General features: G+C 36.3%; 1 protein-coding gene across 11 annotated transcripts in view; it reads left to right on the top strand.

Annotated features, from left to right (window-relative positions):
• The window catches only part of LOC139123297 (kin of IRRE-like protein 3), a 91,923-nt gene extending 67,112 nt beyond the window's left edge, over positions 1-24,811 (top strand). For all 11 annotated transcript variants that reach the window (XR_011549638.1, XR_011549637.1, XM_070689446.1 and 8 more), the window contains 2 exons: positions 21,702-22,016; positions 22,815-24,811. Coding sequence is in view for 9 of the 11 variants with exons in the window: in XM_070689446.1 (XP_070545547.1) it covers positions 21,702-22,016; positions 22,815-22,885 (386 nt within the window). In the remaining 2 variants the exon portion in view is untranslated. The remainder of the gene's footprint in view (positions 1-21,701; positions 22,017-22,814) is intronic.
• Positions 24,812-25,734: the final 923 nt, after the last annotated feature.

Here is a 25,734-nt window from a genome sequence, read left to right as displayed (position 1 = left end):
TGTGAACGGTGTATTGTTTTCGCGCTAGCTGGACGAATAGGAAATTGTTTTCGTAAGACTTCAGTATTTTTATAACGACCTACTTTGAACTGTCTTGATATTTTTTGTATTGGAGTCCACTGAGCTTTGATACCACTGTGCAGTAGATGTTTCTTGTCATGACGTGTTTTGCGGCCTACAGACTGATCATCAAACTCAATCCACAAATTGGTGACATTGTTGTTATCTAATCTAACTTGGTTTTTATCATGTGGTCGGGCGGAAAAAATGGTCAAAAGTTACAGCTACTATCCCTTTAACGTTTGCAACTTTCACCATAATGCTCCCGGATAAAGTTAGAATCCTTGTAACCCCTATTGATGGACAACTATTCGCCTTGCAGATGAAAAATAACAGTTAAATGACTCGGGCACGGAGTCAATTCAACCTAGACCGCCATCTTTGAACTCTATATGCAGTCGATTCGTACCATTACATTTTAGGAGTGGCCGACAGGTGTATTGGGCTGAATGGGCGCTAATGAAAACGATGGCACTAGCAGTATAGTAGGGCGCTAGTGGCAGCAGTTGCTGTTATTTTAACGTTATCTTTTCTGAGGATTGAAAAATGGTCATAGGACCGTTTATTACCTTCTCGTGTCTATTTATAGACAGAGAAGGTATTAGAGTTGAAAACCAGTATGCTGGTGTCAACTTCTTCCGTCTGTCAAGACTTCCGTCTGTCAAGATCCGTTGACGTCATGCTATTGTGATGGGTCATATCATAAACTGGTGGGGGTGTTTATGGCTCAGGTTGAGGTGTAGGAGAACGATTTTGAGCTGTGACAAAAATCAAAAGGGACTTAGCGGCATAGCCACAGTGTTAAGCCTTTCTCCAAGGTTTCTTAGTTGACTACGATCTATTACAGACTACTGAGCTGATGTTAGGGTTACTCACTTTGTGTTTGCTCACTCTGTGTGCGCCAGTGTTTGGTACTGAGTTGCGTGGATATCCCCTCATGGCCTCACATGATATGGGCCTGTTGCATAAACTGCAGATGATCATATGCCTCTGAGTCTGAAAACGGTCATTGTGTAAGCCTGTCGGCATTTTCCTTGCATTTTTTCTCATTTAATTTTGCAAAATATCGGCGAGTACCTCAATATTTCAAGATAACTCTTTCTTCCCAATCGTTTCCTGGAGTTTCAGAGTCATATGAACGAAAATGAGTGAAAGTTTTAGACAGGAAAATCGGACGTCGGCCATGTTCATTGTTTACAGTACAATCAGAAGTTTATGTGGAGGAAATAACTAACAAACACTGTTCATGATGCCCGCCCTCTAGAGGCAGACCTTCCTGTATGAAGTACCACATTTGATGCTTGTGGAAAGCTTGACCACACAAAGGAGCATTTAAACATTTAGAAAATGACAGATTGAAGGTATTCTGAAAATGTCAAATACTGAGGAAAAATGCGCAAATATTCAACATAAACAGGTTAACTGACTGGTCAGCTATAAAAAACAATGAAAATGTTTATGATCAAAAGTTTTTGAGATGCGCACATTTTAACAAATACAGAAATTATTAACATTATAAATATAAGACCAAACTATTTTTTCAGGATGGGACAGGTTGGAAATGAGGGGTGAGAGACAAAGGCACTTCTATTGCTGCATGTGGATGCAGCCACACCATTTCATTTACAGCATACTTATTCACTGTGTTGTGTTCAAGTTCCATATTGTACTGACTGTCATACAAGGATAACATAAGCAAATCAATCAAATTAGAAAAGGATCAATGCTGTTGTGTGGATTTTGCTGAACATGGCTGATTTTAATATTTCGCCCTATATATTTGGTATCCGGCAAAGGCATATTTTGATGTAAAGTCAAAATTAACTCTACATTGCTGACAATATATGTTACCGTTTCTGCATGAACTTTTCTTTTTTTAATTAAAGTATAGTAGTACTTCGAAGAGATTAACAATTATCGTAATGTCAACCCATAATTTTACATCACAAAGACAGTAATTCTGCCAATTTTTTTTGTTTTTCAGTCATTTTATAAATTTTGCACTGCACAAGATGATTGAATAAATTGCAATGTGTGAATTTGTAAACTCAAAGAATAAAAATCCTTTGGTCACAGATTAAATTATTTATTTGAAAAGAAATTTGCTCTTAAACATTTTTAGCATATATTCTTTACATGGTCATGTATTTCAAGGAAAATATGCCTATTACAAACAGTAATTTCTTCACTTTCAATTTTTTTCAATACTATGACAATTATCAGCCATGAGGTTTTACAAACACAAGACCAGATAAGCGTTTTTCATCATTTCCACAGGACTCTTTGGAAAATGCATTAAAAACAGTTAAAAGTGACTTAAAATGATCACTTGGTATACATTTAATTTACAGATGCCAGGTTGTGTATATCACATGCACTCAGGACAGTAGGGAAGTGCGTCATTACTATTTTGGACTGTTAATTCTTATTTCTGAATTATTTAACTTTTTTCCGCATTGAACTATCTTTAGGCAGTTTATACTGTAGCTTAGAATTTATTTGATTGATGTATTTAATCATCTTTTGGGTTCTTTGGGTCCATATCCCACCTCATGCCCCTACATCATCAACTATTTAGTAACAACTTCATGCCAACAACCAATTACCTGACCTGGCCACACATTAGAGAAGGTACAGCGTCATTGACGGTATTTTTCTTTTTCAATTACTGCAAGAATACCACTATCGCTGAAAGTCAAGAGACCAGTGACAATTGAAGAACTTGCCATATTTATTTCTGAAGAAGTGAAAGAGATATTCACTCCATACAAAGTCTGTCGTCCCGTAATATCACGTTGCTATATGACAGATACTCGGACAACAAGAGGATCGATATTTACAGCTACTAGACTATACGATATAGAATTTAGATTGCATGGTTTGACCACAGTGGCTGGAGGGACTGTGGTTTGGCCAGATCTGCAAGGCTGTAAAATCGTCGATATATATTGGATATTTACCCGCCTAATTAACAAACTCTGTCGTCTGGTATTGAAGTTAGAGCCAGTCTAAGGCTTTGCCAGAGCTGTAAAGTGGTGAAATGTCTGACATTATATTAGCGACTCATTTTAATCTTGAAGCTTATAGTGGTACATTTCCCGACTGTTACAAATGTGCTGAAGTAGTTCCGATTCATAAGGGAGGCTCTAAAAGTGATGTCAACAACTATAGGCCTATCTCCCTTGTACCAGTTCTCTCTAAAATACTAGAAAAACATGCTTTTATTAGTCTGTACAATTTTATGCATTCAGTCAATCTTTTTGTCAACTCACAATCAAGTTTCAGACAACATCACTCTTGTCACACTACTTTAGTCAAGTATGGATGAAGTCAAAATATGGATGAAGGATTGTACAGTGGGGTATCGTTTTTAGATTTACGTAAAGATTTTGTCCTTGCTGATCATAACATTTTGCTAAGCAAACTTGCTGTGTACAGATTTTCTGGTTTGTCACTGAAGTGGTTTCGATCATACCTTACAGGAAGATGTCAATGTTGGCTTTTTTAGGTGTACGCGCTCATTTTATTGATTATGTGCGGTGTATCTCAGGAGTCCATTTTGGGTCCACTTCTGTTTTTGATCTTCATTAGTGATCTTCCACTTTGTGTAATAATGGGAAGCTTAGATAACAATAATTATATAAGTATTATATAGAAATAATAACGCGAATAAAAATAGGTTCAGTTTCAGTGAAAATTTCACCATAAGGGTATTTTGGGTCGAAAAGACCAAATATGATATCGATTTCACTGCCCCATGTTTCCATGGTAACCTTTTTAGGGTTTGAAAATTTCAGTTTTTCTAATATCCAATGAAAAGTTACTTTGATTGATATGAAAATTATCTAAAGGTGGGAGTTCGGGTCAGAAAACACAAATACCAGACTTATTTTAATGTTTTGAGTTGCCAGGGTAACTATTCTGGGATTGAAAATGTTACTTTTTCCCTAATTCCTTTTAAAGAACTATTGATTGATGTAAAAATTGATAATAACGGTTTTTCTGGTTAGTACACCAAAAAAAATCACACGCCTTTTAAAATGAGATGTTTCCATGGCAACCATTTAGGAGTAAAAATTACCAGTTTTTACGCTCTCATATATGCATATCTATGTATGCAAATGGGAGGTATTCGTATAAGGTGGCAAAATGGCGTCTGTGTGTATGTATGTATGTATTTATGTCTGTTAGTCCGTCCACATCAAAAACTCCTAAACTGTAGCACCTACTGTCTTAGTATTTGGTGTACATGTGCACCTAGGGGTGGAGATGTGAATTTGTTCAAATGAACTTGTCAGTGCCAAAAATATGCAAATGAGGGAGAACAAGGAAAAATCCTGCAAATGGCATATACTCAGTAAGCATTGGTCAGATTTGATTGAAACTTGCTATGCAGATTTCTTTAGGTATTCTAAATTATGTGTGCAAAAATTGGGATGAAATTTGCATGTTTGTTTTTTTAGGGTATTTTTCCCGTTTTTAGTAAAAAAATCTTGTTCTCTGAAATTGCTCGTCTGATTGCTATGAAACTTAATATTCATGTTCCTCAGAATGACCTCAGTCATGCTTGTACAAATTGTATTGATATTACCATGCTTGTACAAATTGTATTGATATTGTCATATTTGTAATTTTGGGGCAATTTTCCCAATTTTTGATAAAAAAATTTTTAATCCAAAAACATGTATTTGGTATACAGGTATCTAAGATTAATCTCAATATAATGTATTGAAAGTATGTTGAAACTGGCAATTTTTTTTTATTTTTGGGGCAATTTTTGCCTTTTTTGGTCAAAACTTTTTTCTCCTAAAACTTCTGATCTGGTAGCTTTGATATCTAGTGTACAGGTTCCTAGGGTTTATGTTAATTAGATATATTTCAAATTAGGATGAAATCTGCAATTTTGTATTTTTTGGGGGCAATTTTTCTCATTTTTGGTCAAAAAATTTGTTTCTCAAAATTTATTGCTTTGATATTTATTAAACCGGTCCTTAGGGTTTTTCTTAATAAGATATATTGAAATTAAGTTGAAATCCGGAATTTTGAATTTTTGGGGCAACTTTACGAAACTTTCAGTTTTACTGGGATATCTTTCATTTTGTATTTTTAAGATTTTTTTTGTAATTTTATACCTACTGGAACTAAGAGTATATAATGTGGTGATTTAGTAAGCATTTGATATGGTAAACTGTATTTGGTGTTGAAATGCGGTAAAAAAATCCTGGCAGATTTTGAAAAAATTCCAAACAAATGCCAATAAAAAATTCAGCCAGAGAAGGTTTGACAAAAAGAAAAGGTGGGAGAGTGGCAAAAAAAGAATGTACAATGGATTGGATAGAAAAGATAAATGTACCTCATCGATCTTCCAGACACCATCCCTTATCAAATGGTCCTCCCCGATGTATTTTTGTGCACAATTAACCATGCAGTGTATTTTAGTTTAAGATGTCAAGTTAGGTAAGGATTTGAAAGGAATAGTCAAGTTCACCACAGTTTAACTTTATCTCTTGTGTCATCATCCTTGTGTAATTGGTTAAGTTTGTAAGTTGTTCCAGATGTGGATGTACCAGCTGTTCTGGAAGAAAACAATGTTTACTTTTTCCTGTAGGGTTTCTGAGTTGATGATTGTATGTTGAAATTTCTCCATGTATCTGGTGTATGGCCAAAGTGTAAACATTGGTTGCATGTTATGTATTTCGGTCTATGTCAAATATTGTAAATGAAAAATCAAGAACAGTTTACTGTGTGCTTGTAAAAGATAACATATTTGTCAATACATAAACTGCCTTGCAGATTGATTGTCTTAAATATTATCACAGAAGTAGAAAAGGAAAAGAAACTAATCAAATTGCTGTAACATATTCACTCTCAGTGCTTGTATAAGCCTATTAACTATTTTATCATTACATTCAGCTGTTTGTTATATCTTTATCACTCTCCCTGGGCCAAGGCACACTTGGGGTCAATGTCATCACTCTGTGCCAGTCTGTGTATGTCAGTCTGTCTGTATATGTATGTCCATGTTTCATACAATTGTTGACTTGTTTTGATAACTATATGGGAGCGAACAGTGATATTGTCACTATTTTTCAAAGATTCCAATTAAAATCCAGGAATCAACAGAATGTGTTATATCAAAGGGATATTTTGGGTTAGAAAGACCAAATATCCAGTGTTAAAATCCAGTAATCAACAGAAACATTATACCAAAGGGTTATTTCGGGTTAGAAAGACAAAATATGACATCCATTTTTACTGCCCTGTGCTTTCATAGTAACTTATTTGCGTTTTAAAATTTATGTGTTTTTCCTAAGTCCATTAAAAGTAATCCCAGTTACTATGCAAATGCTCTCCTAAGTGTATTTATAACAGCATGAACTCCATGTTCATTTTTAGCTCATATTTGGTTTTATATATAAATACCAAAAAGAGCTTATATGATGAGTCTAAGTGTCTGTATATTTGTGGGTATGTGCGGATGTATGTCCGTCACACACAAAGGCTCCCATACCGCCAAAGCTACTGTCTTAGTATTTGGTGTACAGGTAGATGTAGGGGTTGAGATGTGAATTTGTTCAAATGAACACATCAGTGTCAAAAATGTGCAAATGAGGTGAGAAAAAGCGAAATTCTGAAACAGGCTTGAAACAATCTTACTCCACTGACTTGAGTCATTTCCTGTCATTGTTTATGAACTGTTACATACGGATAGTTTTCAATCGGATTCGAACCCACAACATACGGCATCAGTCGCCTAGCTGAGAGGCCACAGACAGAACCACTCGGCTAAATCTCCACTCCCAAAAAAGAGTGGTTCAATAGCTGGCTAAGTTGTTACATTTTTCTGACTGAGACCGCTCAACACGTTGTAGAGTTCGTGAAGCACTCACGCACGCATGCTCACTATCATACATCGCACATACACACTTTATCGAAGCAAAGAAACGAATTTCATCGATATTAACAGACCTGCTCAAACCATAGACAGTAGAGGGGAGGAAGACCGTCAGTAGAGGGGAGGAAGACCGTCTATGGTCAAACTAAGGGGGGCTAGCTGCCTTTCTGCTATGCATATCATGTTGCTAAAGTTGCCCTTCAGTACCTAAAGTTTCAGACCTTAATTACTTTTGTCATTCTTGTTTTTCTTGTTTAAATATTTCTTGTTGTTTTTCTGGTTGTACTGTGCAGAAATCATTGTCATAACATCAACGTAGAATTTTCCTGCACTGAACAGATAAACAACATTTATTGTTGATCTTTGGTACCCATACTGGTGTGTACCAATTCTGATCAAATTTGAGCGACACCGTATAATTGCGGTATTTTTTGTTTATGTTGCTATAGTAACCATTTCGGTAACCACAGTTTTTTATTTAAAACCATAGACCCTCGAAAGGGTCTATGTTAAAACATAATTCACTGTTTTTTATTTATTTTATGGATTTCTAAGTAACAACTTTTAACGTTTGTTCTATAATAATAATAATAGTAATAATTGTAATTTCTTTGCCTTCATTCAAGAAAGAATAATAAAGATAGTGTATATTGGGGCCATTTTGGTCAAAATTATATTCTCCGTTAATTTTAGTGTGTTAGAATTAATTTTACATAGACCAGAAAGTTTTTCAAGCATTTTTAATTGTGTTTCATTCAGTCATCCCAAATAAGTGTTATATAGTATATTACTAACTTATTATGCATTTATCGAATTAAGTTTATGCCTTCAAATTGATTTTATGTGGTGAATTCTACAAGTATCCAAACCCAATCCTCCTTATCACCCCATGTACCATTATTAGTCCCCACGGACACCGTCCGGAGGGACTTATAGGTTTGGTCATGTCCGTGTGTGCGTGCGTGTGTGCGTGCGTGCGTGCGTGCGTCCGTTCACACAGATATCTCAGAGATGCAAGAACCGATTTCATTCAAACTTGGTACAAGGATTACTTCATATGTCATACAGATGCACGTCGATTTGTTTTGGGATACGATCCAATATGGCCGCCAGGCAGCCATTTTATTACGATTTTTTCATGTACAGAGCCATAACTCAGACATGTTTCAACCGATTTTATTCAAAGTTGGTACAAGGAGATTGACTAATGTCATAGATATGCACGTCAATTTGTTTTGTGATACGATCCAATATGGCCGCCAGGCGGCCATTTTATTACAAGTTTTTTCATGTACAGAGCCATAACTCAGACATGTTTCAACCGATTTTACTCAAAGTTGGTACAAGGACATTGACCAATGTCATAGATATGCACGTCAATTCGTTTTGTGATACGATCCAATATGGCCGCCACGCGGCCATTTTATTACGATTTTTTCATATACAGAGCCATGACTCAGACATGTTTTAACCAATTTTATTCAAAGTTGTTACAAGGACATTGACCTATGTGATACATATGTACGTCGATTTGTTATGTGATACGATCCAATATGGCCGCTAGGCAGCCATTTTATTACGATTTTTTCATGTACAGAGCCATAACTCAGACATGTTTCAACCGATTTTATTCAAAGTTGGTACAAGGAGATTGACTAATGTCATAGATATGCACGTCAATTTGTTTTGTGATACGATCCAATATGGCCGCCAGGCGGCCATTTTATTACAAGTTTTTCATGTACAGAGCCATAACTCAGACATGTTTCAACCGATTTTACTCAAAGTTGGTACAAGGACATTGACCAATGTCATAGATATGCACGTCAATTCGTTTTGTGATACGATCCAATATGGCCGCCACGCGGCCATTTTATTACGATTTTTTCATATACAGAGCCATGACTCAGACATGTTTTAACCAATTTTATTCAAAGTTGTTACAAGGACATTGACCTATGTGATACATATGTACGTCGATTTGTTATGTGATACGATCCAATATGGCCGCTAGGCAGCCATTTTATTACGATTTTTTCATGTACAGAGCCATAACTCAGACATGTTTCAACCGATTTTATTCAAAGTTGGTACAAGGAGATTGACTAATGTCATAGATATGCATGTCAGTTTGTTATGTGATATGATCCAATATGGCTGCCTTGTGGCCATTTTTTTCCCAATTTTTTCATGTCGAGAACCATAACTCAGACATGTATCAAGCAAATTTAATCAAAGTTGGTACAAGGACATTGACTTATTCTACATGTGTTTGTCGATTGGTTTCACGAGATGGTCCAATATGGCCACGTGGTAGCAATTTTGTTATGGTTGTTTCATGTCGAGAGGCATAACTCTGGCAAGTCTCAACTGATCTTATTCAAAGTTGGTACATGTACATTGACTTACGTCATACATATACATGTTGATTTTTTAAACAGTAAGATCAAATATCGCTGCATGGCGGTGATTTTGTTACAATTTTCAAATGTACAGAGCCATAATCAGACATATTTCCACCAGTATCATTCAAAGTTGGTACAAGGACATTGACCTATTTCATACATATGCTCGTCAATTTGTTTCACGTCATGTAGCAGTAACATGTCAATTATTGAAGATTCGTAAGTAGGCTGATATGTCAAGAAATACGGACTGCATCAAATTCATGAAACTTTATACAGATGTTAACTGATGTTAAGCTCACATTGCTTTAACATTGAAACAGACATTTATCAGTGTCATTTTTAGCTCACATTTGGTTTTACCAATGTGAGTTTATCGTATAGGCTGAAGTCGATGGCGTCTGTATGTATGTGTGTATGTATGTATGTATGTATGTATGTATGTAAGTACAGTATGTCCGTCAACATCAAAAACACGCAAACCGCTGCACGTTTCAGCTTGGTATTTGGTGTGTGGATGCATCCTGGGCTATAGATGGGATTTTGTTCAAATGAAGTCTGCATTGCCAAAATTATGCAAATGAGCTTACAAAATGTGAAAATGGTTAAGAATTAATAACTCAAGAACCGCTTTTTTGATTGCTTTGAAAATTTGTGTACAAGTACCTTAGGTTAACCTTATACAGTTTTATGAATATTGTGAAGATATCCTTAATTTTGTATTTTTGCTGAAATTTTTTGTGATTTTTCTCATTTTCAGTAAAAATTCTTCTTCTCTGAAACCGCCGGCCCAATCGCTCTCAAATTTGGGTTGTCTCTTTGCAAGGGTGTTACTCTTCTAATTTGTTGAAATTATGACAAAATTGGTAAAATTACTATTTTTGTGCAATTTTGTCATTTTTGGTCAAAAAATCTTAGACAGTGTTTCCTTTTTAAAACTCCTGGACAGACAGCTTTCATATTTTGTACACAGATGTACAGAGATGGCAATAGTTAGATATGTGGAAATTGTCCTGAAATATAAAAAATTGTATTTTTAAGACAATATTGTCATTTTTGGTCAAGAAAACTTTATCTCAACATTACTTGTTTTATAGCTTTGTAATTTTGTATAAAGTCCCTTGTTTGATAGCTTGTAATTTGGTATAAAGTCCCGAAAGATGTTATTAGATAAATTTTCTGCTCAAAGTGTTGGGAAACCCCCAAAATTTGTATATTTTAAGTACTTTTCTCAGTTTGTGACCTTAAATGACCTATACTAACCCAGGATATGTTGTGAGACAATTTTGAAGGCTGTGAACATAATTGTGTCATATTTGATACCAATTTGTAGGAAAATTTGATCCAGAAAACAAAGCTGAGGTGATTTTTTCATTTTGGACCAATTTTTGCAACTTTTCTATGTAAGACATACAAAAACTGATGAGAAATTTGGATCCAGGATAATTCCAGATGTTGTAATCACCACCCACAGTGGAAGGCATTTCACTATCTGTAACTAACTTAAGTGCTGTTTACATTAGAATGATAACACTCATGGCATTAATTAAAAATCTCCAAGGTTGTAAATGTACTTCCTGTCATTTCGTCTTATGTAATACCAAGGGGTGGAACATTTGATATGCAGGAGGGGGTAGGGTTTAGAAGATCAATGATGTAGCATTACTTTTTTACCAGATCCCTTGTGCATTTTTTGCCCACTCCCACGTTTTTTTTTATCAAGCCTTCTCTGTTTTTTGTTGTTGACATTTGCTTATGTATTTAGGATCTGCTTCTCCCATTGCTATAGAAGTTGATATGCATGTTCCTAAAGATGACCTCCAGTACCTAAGTTGGACACCTTATTTGCTTTTGTCATTCTTGTTTTTCCTGGTTTAAATATTTCTCGAATGGACCAATTCAAACCGAATGTGAGCACATAGTGTCCTTGACGGTATTTTTATTAATTTGTAATTGTATAAGTAATGAACTTTCCTAATTAGGGTGATATAGCCACAAATTAATACATCAAATGTGATGAAACTTGATACAGATGTTGATCTCATAGTGTTGTAAATACTGCATCAAACTTTATGAAATATGGTACCAGTGATAATCTGTTAAGTGTTAGAATTGTATGCAAAAATGTTTTGCAACATCCTGTTGATTAATTCCTAGTTGACTCATTTTATGAACTTTAGGATGGTGGCCTACATTGGTATTATGTTTTCATCACCATGGAACTCATTCTTGGCCATTGAGCGCCATCTGTATCAAAGTATTTTTATCACAGACCTAATTAATGAAGAGGACTCTATCCTCTCTGAGGACATGTAATCAAAGTACCCATTAACAAGTGGGGACTGTGTCATCAACGATGACTTGTATTTATCACAAGCAGTAACAGTAGCGCACACTTTTTTTGTTTTATTTGAAACAAAATTCACTGTTACTTATTTATTTTATGGATTTATAATTAACGACGTATAATAATGTTCATTTTATAATAATTTATTTTGATTTCTTTGCCTAATTCCAGGAAGAATAATGAAGACAAATTATTTCTGATTGTTTAACTAAAGTAAAATTATGGCCATGTAGTGGTGCATTATTTTTGTGTGACCTGGCGTGACCTCATAAACTCTATGATTCTGATGATCAGCTAGATCTCCCCTTTCCATGGTAGCAATGGCTAAATTTGAACATGGTCCCTGTATACCTTTAAACATTTTTTTAAAACCCAGCAGGCCAAGACAAGGGGAAATATTACAAGTTAAATGTTTCATGTTTAATATTGCCCAGGGCTCGAAATTAACTTTTTTCCGTGGTAGTCCACTTGGGCAACCATATTCTGAAGTTGGTAGCCTGGTGACACTGGCTGGTAGCCCATGCATATTTTAGATCAAGGGTATCTTTTTTCGTTTACCAGACAAGAAAGAGCTATTTTACAAGGTTCTGCCCATGAAGTGAATTTTCTAGTCTTTTGATCTGTATACTTGCACATCTTTAATGCCCAAGGAAACAGGTGTAATGGACGACAGTGGGACTCAAAAGTTTTGTGACCTGTAAACAACCCGTTTCACTCTCACAGTTGCATGCAAACTTTAAAAGTCACCATGACAACATGACAACAATATGGCCTTTTCAGCACTGAGACATACTGTAGCAGGGCTAAAAATAGACCATGGCCCTTCTGTTGGGAGGAGGCATAATTTCCGTGTCATTGTGATTGATACATTATTATCAAAATGCAACGAGAATGCGTTTTTATTGGTCATCGTTTCCTATGCCTGTCATTCAAGTACGTCAGTTCAGATATGGAAACTTTGTTGCAAAAATCCAACGCACGGCCGGTTGTCTCCAGAACAAAATCATACTATGGCAAATTTCTATGCCCAGCTGGGTTTAACTGCATTTAGGCCTATCTAGCTCGTTCTAAAGTGACGGATGCATCTTTCAACCTTTCAGCTTGGTGAAAAACGCATTTATTGATTCGCCAAAGGCCTGTGGACTCGCTTATTTTTGCACAATGCTACATGGACATAGGAAAAAGTTGTTGAATACTCACTGTTTCAGTGAATCCGCCATGATGATAAAGCTGGTAACTATGCCAAGATTTTATTGATTTCAGTTCTGCTTTTAACACTATTCAGCGACATATTATGATAGATAAATTAATGAAGTTCAATGTTCCATCTTCAATCATTCATTGGGTTTATAATTTCCTAACTGACAGACCACAGTGTGTAAGGGTTGGACAGTCCAAATCCACGATGATTTCTACAAACACTGGTGCCCCACAAGGATGTGCTTTAAGTCCGTTCTTGTTTATTTTGTATACAAATGATTGCCAAAGTAGCTCTCCAACTAGCCCATTTTTCAAATTTTTCAGATGATGCAGCTGTACTTGCTCTCCTTAGTGACTTAAACTCGAAAATTGATTACATAAATTCGGTTGAATATTTTTCTGATTGGTGTAGATCGAATTTCCTAGAGCTAAATGTATCAAAGACGAAAGAGCTTACAATCGACTTTCGTCAGGTTCCTGACCAAAATGACCCGATTTGTATTGATGGAGAACCTGTTGAACAAGTGACCTTTTTCAAGTACCTTGGCGTGATTCTCGACAGTAAACTTTCATTTAGTCATCATACAACAGCCCTTCAAAAGAAATGTCAGCAGAGGTTGCATGTGCTTAGGAGGCTGCGTTCCTTTGATGTGGATTCACATCTGTTACTCTTACTATATCGGAGTATTATTGAACCACTTCTGACTTATTGCAATATCTGCTACTTTTCGTTGCTCTCTACCGTAAATCGCAATAAGTTGTTAAAAATCTCGCAAACTGCTGCTAAGATAATTGGTAGACCCACTCCGTCCGTTTCAGTGCTCACGGATAGTGCAATACTGCACAAAGCACGATCAATCACTGCTGACGTAAACCATCCTTTGTATTCCTCTTTTGAATTATTGCCTTCAGGAAGGAGATTTCGCTGCTTGAAGTGTAACAAATTAAGGTACAGAAAGAGCTTTGTCCCAACAGCCATTAAGAGACTCAATCTCTGAAGTGTATTTTTTTTTCGTGTGTTTGCTGACTTAGTCTGTGTTTTGTTTTGTTTTTGTTTTTTATGTGTGTCAGGTCGTTATTTTTATCCTCTGAGCTGTAAGGTGATTATCCTTTTTAGGACAATAAAGTATAATAATAATGATGAGAGTCTCTCAAATCAAAAAATTTTGCCGAGCTCGAATACAAATGTCTTCTCATTAAATTACGTCATTGTTATACAAGAGTTAGCATTCCAAAGTCTGTTACCCTGATTTTTTTCAAAGTTTGGAGAAGGCCGGCATTTCCATCTGAATGATTGAACGACGTGAAACGCAAAATTCCATCGCATATTATCTAGCAATATGTACAGTAGAAATACTGTATACCGTCGCTCCAGGTACATATGAGCTTATACTCCACAAAATGGCCACAGGCGGCGTGAACTTTCTGAAAGGATTTCCTAAACGTCCTACTTGTTACCTTAAGGACTAACTTGTGATGTCCTGAAAAGTATTCTCTGCAGTAATTCCAGTTTCTGTCAACATGCAAAACTCAGCAACAAGATTATAGCACGAGACCTAGCATACAGACTACACATTCACGTGCAGGTAAACTCAATTGCGCATGCTCATATTGGCAGACTACACTGGCAAACGAGTGCACATGCATGAAGGTATATTTGTAGCAAATACAATGGCATACACTCTCCGCAGTTGCTGTGCCTTGTTTTGTGCGCGCCCACGACTGCCACGATGGGCATGCATTCGAACACCTCTTTTTCAGAATTCCCACAGCTTCAATGAACTGTTATTAGATTTCTATATAATACTTATAGCCCCTAAACTTGTAATAATAATAGTAATAATAATAATAATAATAATAAAGGGACAAGTCTTCGTTGCGGTGCTTCAAATTTTGTCGGATTTATTCATGAATTGCTTTGCTAAAAATCAAAGCGTGTATGTAAAACATGCTGAATTTGTTAAAGAGAAAGATATATCCACAAAAACGCACAGACGTAAAATGATACAAAGGATTCCTCATACAACCCGGCCTACTACGTCAAATGTTGACAGACAAGAAAATGCCGAAATTCTCAACACTGCATTATTTAAGCAGTCATGAGCAAAAGGATGGAGGAAGTCGTTTATATGTTATTGACTCTATTTCCATCCTGAGTTCATCATGCACACTGTATAGTTCATTATCATAGTTCGAAGTGAGACTACATGTATGTCCTGTGAGAAAAATGTGTTAACCTGGAATGTAATCAGTGGTTGTGTAATGAGTTTAGATAAAAAATATGACCGAATAAAAGCAGTAAAATACCTATGTAATATACAAATTAAATAGCAAAGTATTTGAAAAAGCTGTGCGAAGTAATTATAAATGCATATCGGCGATTTCACAGACCCGGCGTTCTGTGGCACATAACCAGTCATTGTAATATCGTCCAGTATCGATATTAGAGTCCTGAAATCGCCGATATATATTGGGTAAGTATAGGCGATTTTACAGACCAAGTTTGCCGAGGCAAGGATTGTCCAGTATCGATCTGCGATTTCACAGACCCAGCGTTCCATGACACAAAGCAATTTATTCTAGTAATCACGAAATCGTCGATATGTCAAACTTCGATACTACATGGTAAATATCCGATTTTTAAAAAGTGTGCAAAGTCTCGCCGTCATGGACAAGAATGCCGTTTTGGCACCCCAATTCACACATTGACACACAGCAATTTATTCTAGTAATCACGAAATCGTCGATATGTCAAACTTCGATACTAGATGGTAAATATCCGATTTTTAAAAAGTGTGCAAAGTTGCGCCGTCATGGGCAAGAATGCCGTTTTGGCACCCCAGTTCACACATTGTACAACAACCTTTTAGTCGAACAGATTCTGCCTGGAACAATTCGTTTTGGCACCACTCTTCCTACATTCAACTACAGCGGCATCTTGTTGATGTAGTTGCACCATGGAGGTAGACGGTTGAACTTAGTATTGAAAGTTGAACTAGTTATATGTAGTTTAAAGGCACATGCCTCTGTACAATGTGCATGAACACAAAGTTCTAACTGCTCTAAGCAACCCATTCACTTTTAGGATTTATTGAACAAGTACGCAGTTAAACTTATTTGAGAAAGTTGAAAAGACAGATCAGAGAATTTATTGAATTAACTAAATACGTAGTTGAACTTAGGCAAAAGTTATATTTTCATGAAAATTACCCACCCCTTTATCCTTCCTTCTGATCAATCCAATAAGCCAGGCCTACGAGTATGGCGAAAGTGTCCGGCTTTGGCTCCGGAGTCGGCGTAGCCAAAGCCACACTCTCGCCATACTCGTAGGGCTACCCGTAAGCATGCTCATTCAGCCCCATACACCTGTCGGCCACCCCTTAAATGTAATGGTACTAGTCGGCTGGGTACAGACTTCAACGATAGCGGTCTAGTTTGAATTGACTACGTGCCCGCGTCATTAAACTGTTATTTTTTCAGCTGCAAGGAGTACACTTGACCATCGATTGGGGTTTTACATTATCCGGGAGCAGGGTTATGGATGAATTTGCACACGGTAAGGCGAGATTCTCTGATAATGCGGCCCCGTGTGTGCCTTGAGTGTTTAGTGGAGATCCGCACTGAAGCTTTTACGTGACCAGGTATTGGGATAAATTGTAGCCTTGGTTGGGGCAAGGCGCGAGCCGCACGACAGAAACCAAAGCCCAACTTTTACGGCCAATCAAGGCTAAAATTATTGCAGTTACGATAGCAGATGCAATCCAGAGCAGTTCATATACACAATGCCACGTCTGAATGGCGTCCATTATTCAGTTTGGTCTGTTTGCTTCGATAAATTATAGAGCAATAGAATGAAACATCTTCAGAGAAAGAAATACAGCAAATTAAAACACATAAGCGAAAAGGGAACACGAGAATACTACTTTGGCTCTCACACTGACAAAGAACTCACACAAGGCAACTTGAAATCTGGCTGCCCCGACTTGTACGGAGGTATCGCAATTGTTTTCTGTCATAGTCAGCCATGTAAGTTTTTTAATAAATCAGTGTATGTCTGTCGGGATCTTCAAGTTCCACTGATAGACTATCCTTTGTCTTGTTTGTTTGTTCACCGACAAATAGAAAGACAGACTGGCAATGCGGCATGCCCTTTGTTCCGTGTTCGTCTCGGTAGACTATGGCCTTTTCACATCAAAATGAGCTTCACAGGTGTTAGTTTTTTTTGACACTTTCTTCGTGGTTGGTAATTGCACGAGATTATACAAAAAGTATGACGAGATGGCATCGTGCTGCCAGTCGCGTAGCAACCATACTTACATTGTGAGCTCTCAGGGCAGAAACACTGCTTCACACCAATCGAAACATAATATGCCAGCAGTTTCATAAACATGTCCTTCCATGACCAACTTTTAAAAGACGATATGACTGACCGTAAATCATTGAGTAAAACCAGACAGTATCTATAAAAGACTTTCAAATTTGGTTCAAACACACTCATTATATATTCATAAAAATGTGAGAGGAATTTTTAAAATAGTATAACTCACTTTTCTGAAGCTCAAAACTTTCCCGTTTTCGACAGCATGCCAATTCCGCTCAGCACCACACGACAACAACAACACAAACTTTGCCGAACATACTTTCGCTTAAAAATTGGCGAAAATCCGGAAATTACTGAAGGATGCATGGTCGGCACTCTTCGAAAAAGAGAGGCGAGAGCTTCCAGAGGCAAGGCGAACATGGAGGGCTTACGTAAGCGCTTCACACCTTGAATAATACCCGTTGCTAGTCTGTCTTTCTATTTGTCTGTGGTTTGTTTAAATAAAGATCGGTTAACCGAATAAAACCCCTTCACTGTATGAACAGCTTATTCCATTGGCGATACTTGCACTCATTTTGTATCTTGCCCGGATTTGCTTGGAATTTATTGCCATATGAGCTGATGCGATCGAAAACAACACTTGTAAAAAACTACCATTTATGTTGCAAATAATCTGTAATAGCGGCCTTCTGTTCTCGAAATTCAGACTAGCGTAGTTTTCTTGTCTTGGTACGATCTGAAACTGGCATGAGTATGCAGCAAAAAATCAACACTCTGGACATGACAGTGACAACTCACTCATAGTAACTACGGTAAGAATAGTAAAAAGTAGGTCTAAATGTTCTGTCAGTACAAGGCAGGATTTCCTCTGCCGCTCGGTTATATGTACAATTCATCTTTAATTCTTTGAAACGTAAAATAAATTCTGAAGCGCTTAAAAGTTCTTCCTCTGTAGAAAAGTCAGGGTTCGTTGCCAACATTTACGGTTTAAGCTACGAAGTACATTTATTTCACCGGATCCGTAGTTCTCGTTCTATCAGAAGATGAGAGGTGAAAACAAGCTATGATGGTATGTATTTATGAACACTGATCCGACTTCTAAGACCGTCTCACGTAAAATTAATAGAAAATTTACAATCGCACTGTGATAAGTTTGTACATTGCAGTGCGCAGTACACTTACATGTTACCACCTTATTTGGAAGAAGCCAGCCCTTCATCGAATTGCCAACCGCTATCAGATTTCATGGTGCGTTAGATTCTTCTAAATCCAATTTCTGCTCACGTGATCTTTTATTTAGATAAAATTATTCCTTTAGCGATCTTTCAATTTAAAGACATTCGGTCAACGTGCACCAAAAATGGGCGGTTTAATGAGCAAATCTACTGATTCCTTGTCACTTCATCTTTCTGTGAATAATTCTTTGACAATTGTGCGCATCATTTCCAATATGTGCGGCATATAAGTTTGGAAACCTTAGGCTTGTTGAATAAGTTACACACAGATAAATTGTCATTGCAATCATCAACACACAACTCCGTACATTTTGATGTTCAAGTAACCAAAGCGAATAAAACAGTCAAACTGCTGTATTTGTAGGTGAAAATTTGATGAAATGTTTGTTCTTCGAGATTTTGCTTTGACATCACTGTGAAATAAAGGTTGTGCTATTCCTCCCTATGTTCACGTATTCCATGTGATGAATAAAATATTTACAACGTTTTATTTTCACGATTTTTCATTCCCGAAATTAATGAAGATCTGATCGTCAATCCATTACAACACTGATGTGACAGTAAAATACGACACAAAATCTTTTAAACCCTTGATATATTTCGTACAAATATAGTCTTTGTTTTGTTGTTTCTTGACTACCGGAAGATATGTATATGGCTTGACTGGCTAAAACCCTTGACCCTATCTACCATGATTACCATTGATTAACATATTTACATTGTATTTTGAACAAAACGCTTTTAAAAGTCAACCACGAATGCTTGTGATTGATGATGTAGCCTTCAAAAATATTCCCTTCCCTGGTTTCAAACAAGCCAAGCTGGCAAATGTTTCCCTAAATGTCGATTTTATTTTTGCACAAACAATTAGCGCCCGCATCTACATATATCTCTAAGTATCTAAGCTGATTGAAGTTATTCATTTGTGACTAGGAGCAAAATGTACTAAGGATATATTTAAGCAATAAAGCACACCCAGCAACGGTATACCACGAGATTTTGACCAGTTCACGACATATATGCACGAGCGATAGCGAGTGCGTATATGAAGTGAACTGGTCAAAATCGAGTGGTATACCGTTGCTGGATGTGATTTATTGCTATTTTATCATAACATTATATTGGAATTCTGGCGAGGAACGTCAAAAACAGATTTTTGCTCAAGCTGTGACCTTTCGCGTATGCCAGCAGTGGTATATCGCCAATATACCGGTACCACTGTTCTTTTCGCGTCTCGACCAATCAGATCGCAGTATTTGCGCCATAAATATACTGGTATGATATAATTACTACCGGTATTATCATTGTAATCAAAAAGTTCATGTTATATTTCTCAACCAGCTGAAGCTTTAGCGGAGTTTACAAGTGTATTTAATTTCCATAAATAGTACACAACAGATTGTGTAAAACTGTATTTAATTTTCATAAATAGTACTGTAACACAACAGATTGTGTATGAAATGTCCATGAAATTGTCCTGTCATTTATGGAAGCATTAGGCACAGAAATGTATGTGCAAAATATACTACAACATTTTACTGATAAGATTCTTTTGATTTTTAGATTTATTTGATGAAAATTAGAGACAAAAAGAAATACCAAACTTCGAGTGTCTTGGTATCGATAGAGAGTAAACTAAAAAAACGCGTGTTAACATATTATCCCAAACTTTTAATAGTCACATCATAGACAGTAGAGAAACGCTTCTCTACTGTCTATGGTCACACCTAGTGAATAGACTGACCGTGTTTGACAATAATCAGAGATATTCTAAGGCTTCTATCTAGCCGACATCGCGCGTTTATATCTCTACGTATATGGAGCGACGCGTCGGTCCACGGAGAGGAAGCCAGAACCGCATGGTCGGTCATTATTTCTACATAACATTGGCTTTAGCCATCAACTCTTTTTAGAATCAGGAAATCATTACCTGAACAACAAATGCTCCTAATTGGGCATGGAGGCTTCTCGGACGCAGGTTAGGATGTCTGGCTTGAGCCGATGAAGCGGCAACTGAAATTCTCGAGCTTATCAAATGGTAGCGCCTTTAACACTTCTGGTGAGAAAGCTGAGATAGCAAAAATAGTAGTGAAGTACATAGATAACCCCGTGAGATTGCATATGCCTTCAAATGTTTATTGCTACCACAAGATTGATCGAGAGACCTAACAAACGCCAAATATTAGTTTTTATATTCTTTATATAGACAACGCCCGTCTGCCCCGTAGTAACTGCTATGTTCAGTTTTGACGCTCTTACCCATTTTGGCCATGCCAGTAATGTAACTTTTGACGATTATTTCGCCGTTTTTGCTTTGTATGCCAAGTTCTCTAAATCACGTTGAAAGTCCAACTATTTAGCTTGTGTAAAAGGCTCTACAATGACCGTTACGACCGGTATTACAAACGGTCTTTAGGAAAGATTTTATTTGAAGCTTTGAAAATTTGAAATTTATTCAAAGTTAATTATGCTCGTTGAGAAACCACATAATTTGATGTTCCGGTCAATTTTGGATTTTAACAAATAGTAATGGTTTCAATATTTTCACAGTAAAAGCTGAGCAGAGAATTTAATTTTGTATCATTGCTCCATCATTTGCAGCCTTACTGATGGCGCAAGCTGAATATCTGAAAGACAATAATCTATGCCATTGTTCTGAAGATTGTAGTCTGTGGTGTTGGTCAATCTCTAATCTTACCTCTAAGTTGAAACATGACGAACGTACACATATATAACGAAAGCTAGTGCTAACTTAAACTCAGTGTAAGGACGGCCTATCTTGACGTGTTTGCATTTCTGTAATATCATTTTTGCATTGTTCGCGTGCAATGTTCATGCTTGGAAATTTTCAGTTGCAATCTAGTGGCGACTTTTTTTCTTGTGTTGAGATCGGGTAGAAATATTATAATTAAAAGCTATTCAAGGACGCGTATCAAAGGCAAATCTGCAGCTTTGCGCTCGATAAATCAGTGCATTCAGTGCATTCAGTGCATGAAATGGTATTTTGAGCAAGGAATTGCCACAGCTGGGCGGCTAAATGGTATTTTACTGAGCTATTGCAGCTGACAAGAACTGATGACTTTGCAATGACACTACCAAAATCGCTCGAGAAAGTTGTAAGGCGTTTTCTAAAAAAACTGATGGGCTAAAATGTTATCGAGTGTACATTAATAATGTGATTTAATTGATCAACGAGTCAAAAATTGAACCCTTTGTTGCTGTCTGCTCTCCATTACAGTGTTTTCTGACAAGCCAGAAATCTTGAAGACTCCTAACGTCGAAGGAAACATTTACATCATAACCTGTGCAGTATTAAGAGCGAAACCTGCAGCTACATTTCAATGGTTCGAGAACGATCATCCGTTTTCCCCGTACACTGAACTGAAAACACTTGTTAAAAATAATGACACCACGTTCAGAAGTTCGCACACCATAAGGTATACGTACAAGAATGATGACAAAATCGCTAATATTTCTTGTCACACGAAGCAAGATAACTTCACTGAAAGTCGATTTTCATCGACTATTATGGTTTGGGACTACACTGCTGGAGGTGAGACCTATTCATTGTAATGACCAATAGGCTGCATCTGTTTGACATTTTTTGACATCGAAATATCTTGTCAAAATATTTTGTCGAAATATCTTTTACTGCATTAACATCAGAATTGAAATATATCTGTAACAGGATGCAGGACAGGTTTATTTGACATTTCGCACGTCATTTTTATTCCCTAACATTAAAAATCGCAACAACATATAACTGTTATTTTATAATGAATCGCAATATGTTCTTACTGTCAAGATAAAAATACACTATGTCCTCTAGTTTTTGCACGTTGCATGCATGCGACCATATTTATGAATGACTCGTTTCCTCTTATATATGTTGTATTTCAAACTTGTAAATAAAGTTGCTCATAAATGGTGTGATTCATTTTCCTATAAATGATATAATGAAAAAATCCACAGAAGTGTTAGCCTGAAACATAACTGATAAAAATGGCTTCAAAAAGCTTTTTAGAGTTTCATTGGTGATTGTCTTCTCGTGTTGTCTTGCAATCTGCCAAGGCGATAAGGGAGTAGTGTGATGTATATGTAAAAATTAACTCCATATGTATTGGTCGATCAATTAATATATATTTCGAGCTTTTCATACCATATCTAACCTGGAGGAGATGAAACTCCCTAAAATTGTGGCTGAATATAGGTGTTTCAATTGACACCGAGGTGAGTTAATATCTATAGCTAATCTATTTAGTGTTTGCTTGCGCAATGTTTGTCTTCTGAATTTGCTGATATGTGTATACGAATTCAGCAAGTCTTCCCGCCTTGTCTTTTATTCTCACAGGCAAACGGGAAATCGTGAGCTTTTCAGCTATAGTGGTCTGCACTACTGCTGTCTTTATCGGACGTACGTAATTGCGCATGGAAGGTAAACGAATAGAATAACCTCATTTTAAGATTTGTCCTTGCAAGATGTATTCTGACAACCTAATATGGGGCGTATGAGACAACTACCAATAGCACAGAGTTTACTCATTTAATTTGTTAAAAAACCAACACCACAGGACGACACCGTGACACATATAAAACTCTCCCCATAATTTTCATCCGAACTACAGAAGCGCAGATGGGGAGGCTGCCCTGCTTGTCTTGAAACGTTGTGCCAAAAGGACTTTGATTGGGACTCTTCCAAAGTAATCATGTGGAGTATAGCATCAACATTTGGAACTCGAATTTTTTTGAAATCCTCATATCAGACACTGGTATGTCACAGGAAAATACATTTATATCGTTAACTAATTGAATCATATCTACGGATGACAGATCACCAGTTTAGTTTTAAATCAGGTCACTGCACTGATCTGTGTTTTTATATTGAAGGAAATCTTCCAATATTATAGAAGTTATGGCAGCAATGTATTTATTACCTTTATGGATGCCTCTAAGGCTTAGAAAGAGTTAATTATTGGACATTTTTCAAAAAGTTATATATATCACTGCATGAAAACGCAATAATACAGATAAATTCACATTAATGAGTTGCCTGTATTATAGAATAATACACGTGAATTCACATGAATCCACATGAATACAGGCTTTCTGAATACAAGCAATGGATTTTTAACTGTATTCACCTGTATATGCACTATTCAGCTAAAATACAGGCAATAATTCATGCTAATACAGTAAGTATTATACCGTTTTTATGCAGTTAATTCAACGTGATACTCCTATTCACACATTTCGATTCTTTGCTTGTTGGTATTGAGCTCGATTCATTGTTATTTGTTGGGGTGCTCACCCATCGAATAGTTTTGCTGTTACTGTAATAATTGGTATCAAGCAAGGTGGTATACTGTCACCTAAGCTTTCTAATATTTATGTGGACGACTTGAGTGTACTCTTAACAAATTCGAATGCAGGCTGCAATATCGGTGGTACTTTTGTTAATCAGTTAATGTGTGCAGATGATATTTGCTTAGTCAGTCCTTCTGCAAAAGGTATACAGAAATTGATAGATGTTTGCACTTGCTATGTGGGTATACATAATATCATTTTCAATAGCAAGAAGACTAACTGCATATAGTATTTTTCCAAATCCCAGTAGGATGTGTAAAATTTCTTCTGTGTAGCTCAACGGTGTTAAATTAGATGTTCTTTCTAAGAAAAAATGCCTTAGTTTTGTCTTATCTGATCGCTTCAGAGATCATTCATGATGATGACATTGAGCGACAAACCAGATATTTTTACATCTCAGCAAATATGTTGATGAGAAATTTCTGTAGGTGTACGTTTCATGTTAAATGTGTTCTATTGTCACCAGCTATATGGAGAACCATTCTGGTCATGCGTAAATTGAAAGTTGCACACAACAATGCTGCACGACTCTTATTGGGGTATGAAAAACGGAGTAGTGCGAGTTCAATGTTTGTATCCAATAGTATCAGTAACTTTGACGCTCAAATGCGTAAGCAGACTTATGGTTTAAGGCAGCGACTTTTGAACAGTAGTAATTTCAGGATGGTCCTACTTAAATTTGTAAATCACAAATGTCTCATGGACCTGGTAATGTATTACCTTGAAAGAAAATGATTATTGGACCAGTTTAATGTCATATTGTATGTATATGTGACTTACTGTATATAATCTGATATAGTTAAGGTTTGGAATAAGCTTCTTTTTGTTTGACTGATTGTCTTTCTTTTCAACCAATATGCAAGAGAACAATTAATTCTTCAAAGAGTCTTTAATAACCTTTCACAACATTTATCTGGACTTTTAGGTCCGTAATAAAGTTTATAACATAATAACAATAAAAGGGATAGAATCCTTCTATAAAAAGTTGAAAGTGTGGCATTTTAACAGTATGCACCTTATCTAGGTGATAGCTAAGTCCAGATAGAATATCATTGAATTTTATAAAAAGTTGCTATTATATTCAGCATTTCTATAACACGATTGGAAATAATTTGGGCTAATTGGATTTTCGTATTTTTCAAATTTCTCAAGAGTGTTAGGTGAAGTAGAGCTGAATGTTGCAATGTTGCAAATTACTCAAAAAAAGTGTGTAATATAAGAAATTTGTAGATTAAAACGACATTTCTTCAATATCCAATTATCCCAAATTAGTTCCGATCGTGTTATTTCTGTATATAAGAAAAAGTCAATATTGGTGGTTTGGAATATTTCAATGCATTTCTTTCTATTATGTAATTTTATACTTATTCTAGATCTGATAATGATTGTAAGTTTACGATTTTTTCTTTTAGCTTTTCTGCTTTTTAAAATGAAAATTGATTGTGAATAACAATGCGGGACGCATTGCTTGAATGACTGAATATTGCCAAGATGACTTACACCTCCTTAGTTATCTGATGATTCTGTCGGTAAATTGCAAGACGAATTTGCAGATTTTCACTTTCAAAATTTTAGTGCTGCTATAAAGTCAGGTAATATTGACAATACTTTAGATATTTTAAACAATGTGCTTCACTGGGCTGCTTTTGAAATTAAATATACAGCTGGTGGGAAAAATGTTCCAAGAACTTCAAGGTAAATGTAAATAAAACGTGCGACTATGAGTGTGAATCATCCCCGAAAGGATTGAATTTGACCTTTCGAGGGCTTTTCGCAAGTCAAATAATAAATAGCACGTAAGAAATATGTAAAGGCTAGAAATTATCATAAAAGTCTAAGAGTTTGTAAATTAAAGAGTCAAAGTTATCGACAACAACAACAACACAGTATGCTTTTAATAAGCCTGA

Source organism: Ptychodera flava, chromosome 22, assembly GCF_041260155.1.
Source record: "Ptychodera flava strain L36383 chromosome 22, AS_Pfla_20210202, whole genome shotgun sequence".
Lineage (NCBI taxonomy): Eukaryota > Metazoa > Hemichordata > Enteropneusta > Ptychoderidae > Ptychodera > Ptychodera flava.
Note: the sequence above shows the minus strand (reverse complement) of the source record. Positions and strands in the feature narration are given on the sequence as shown.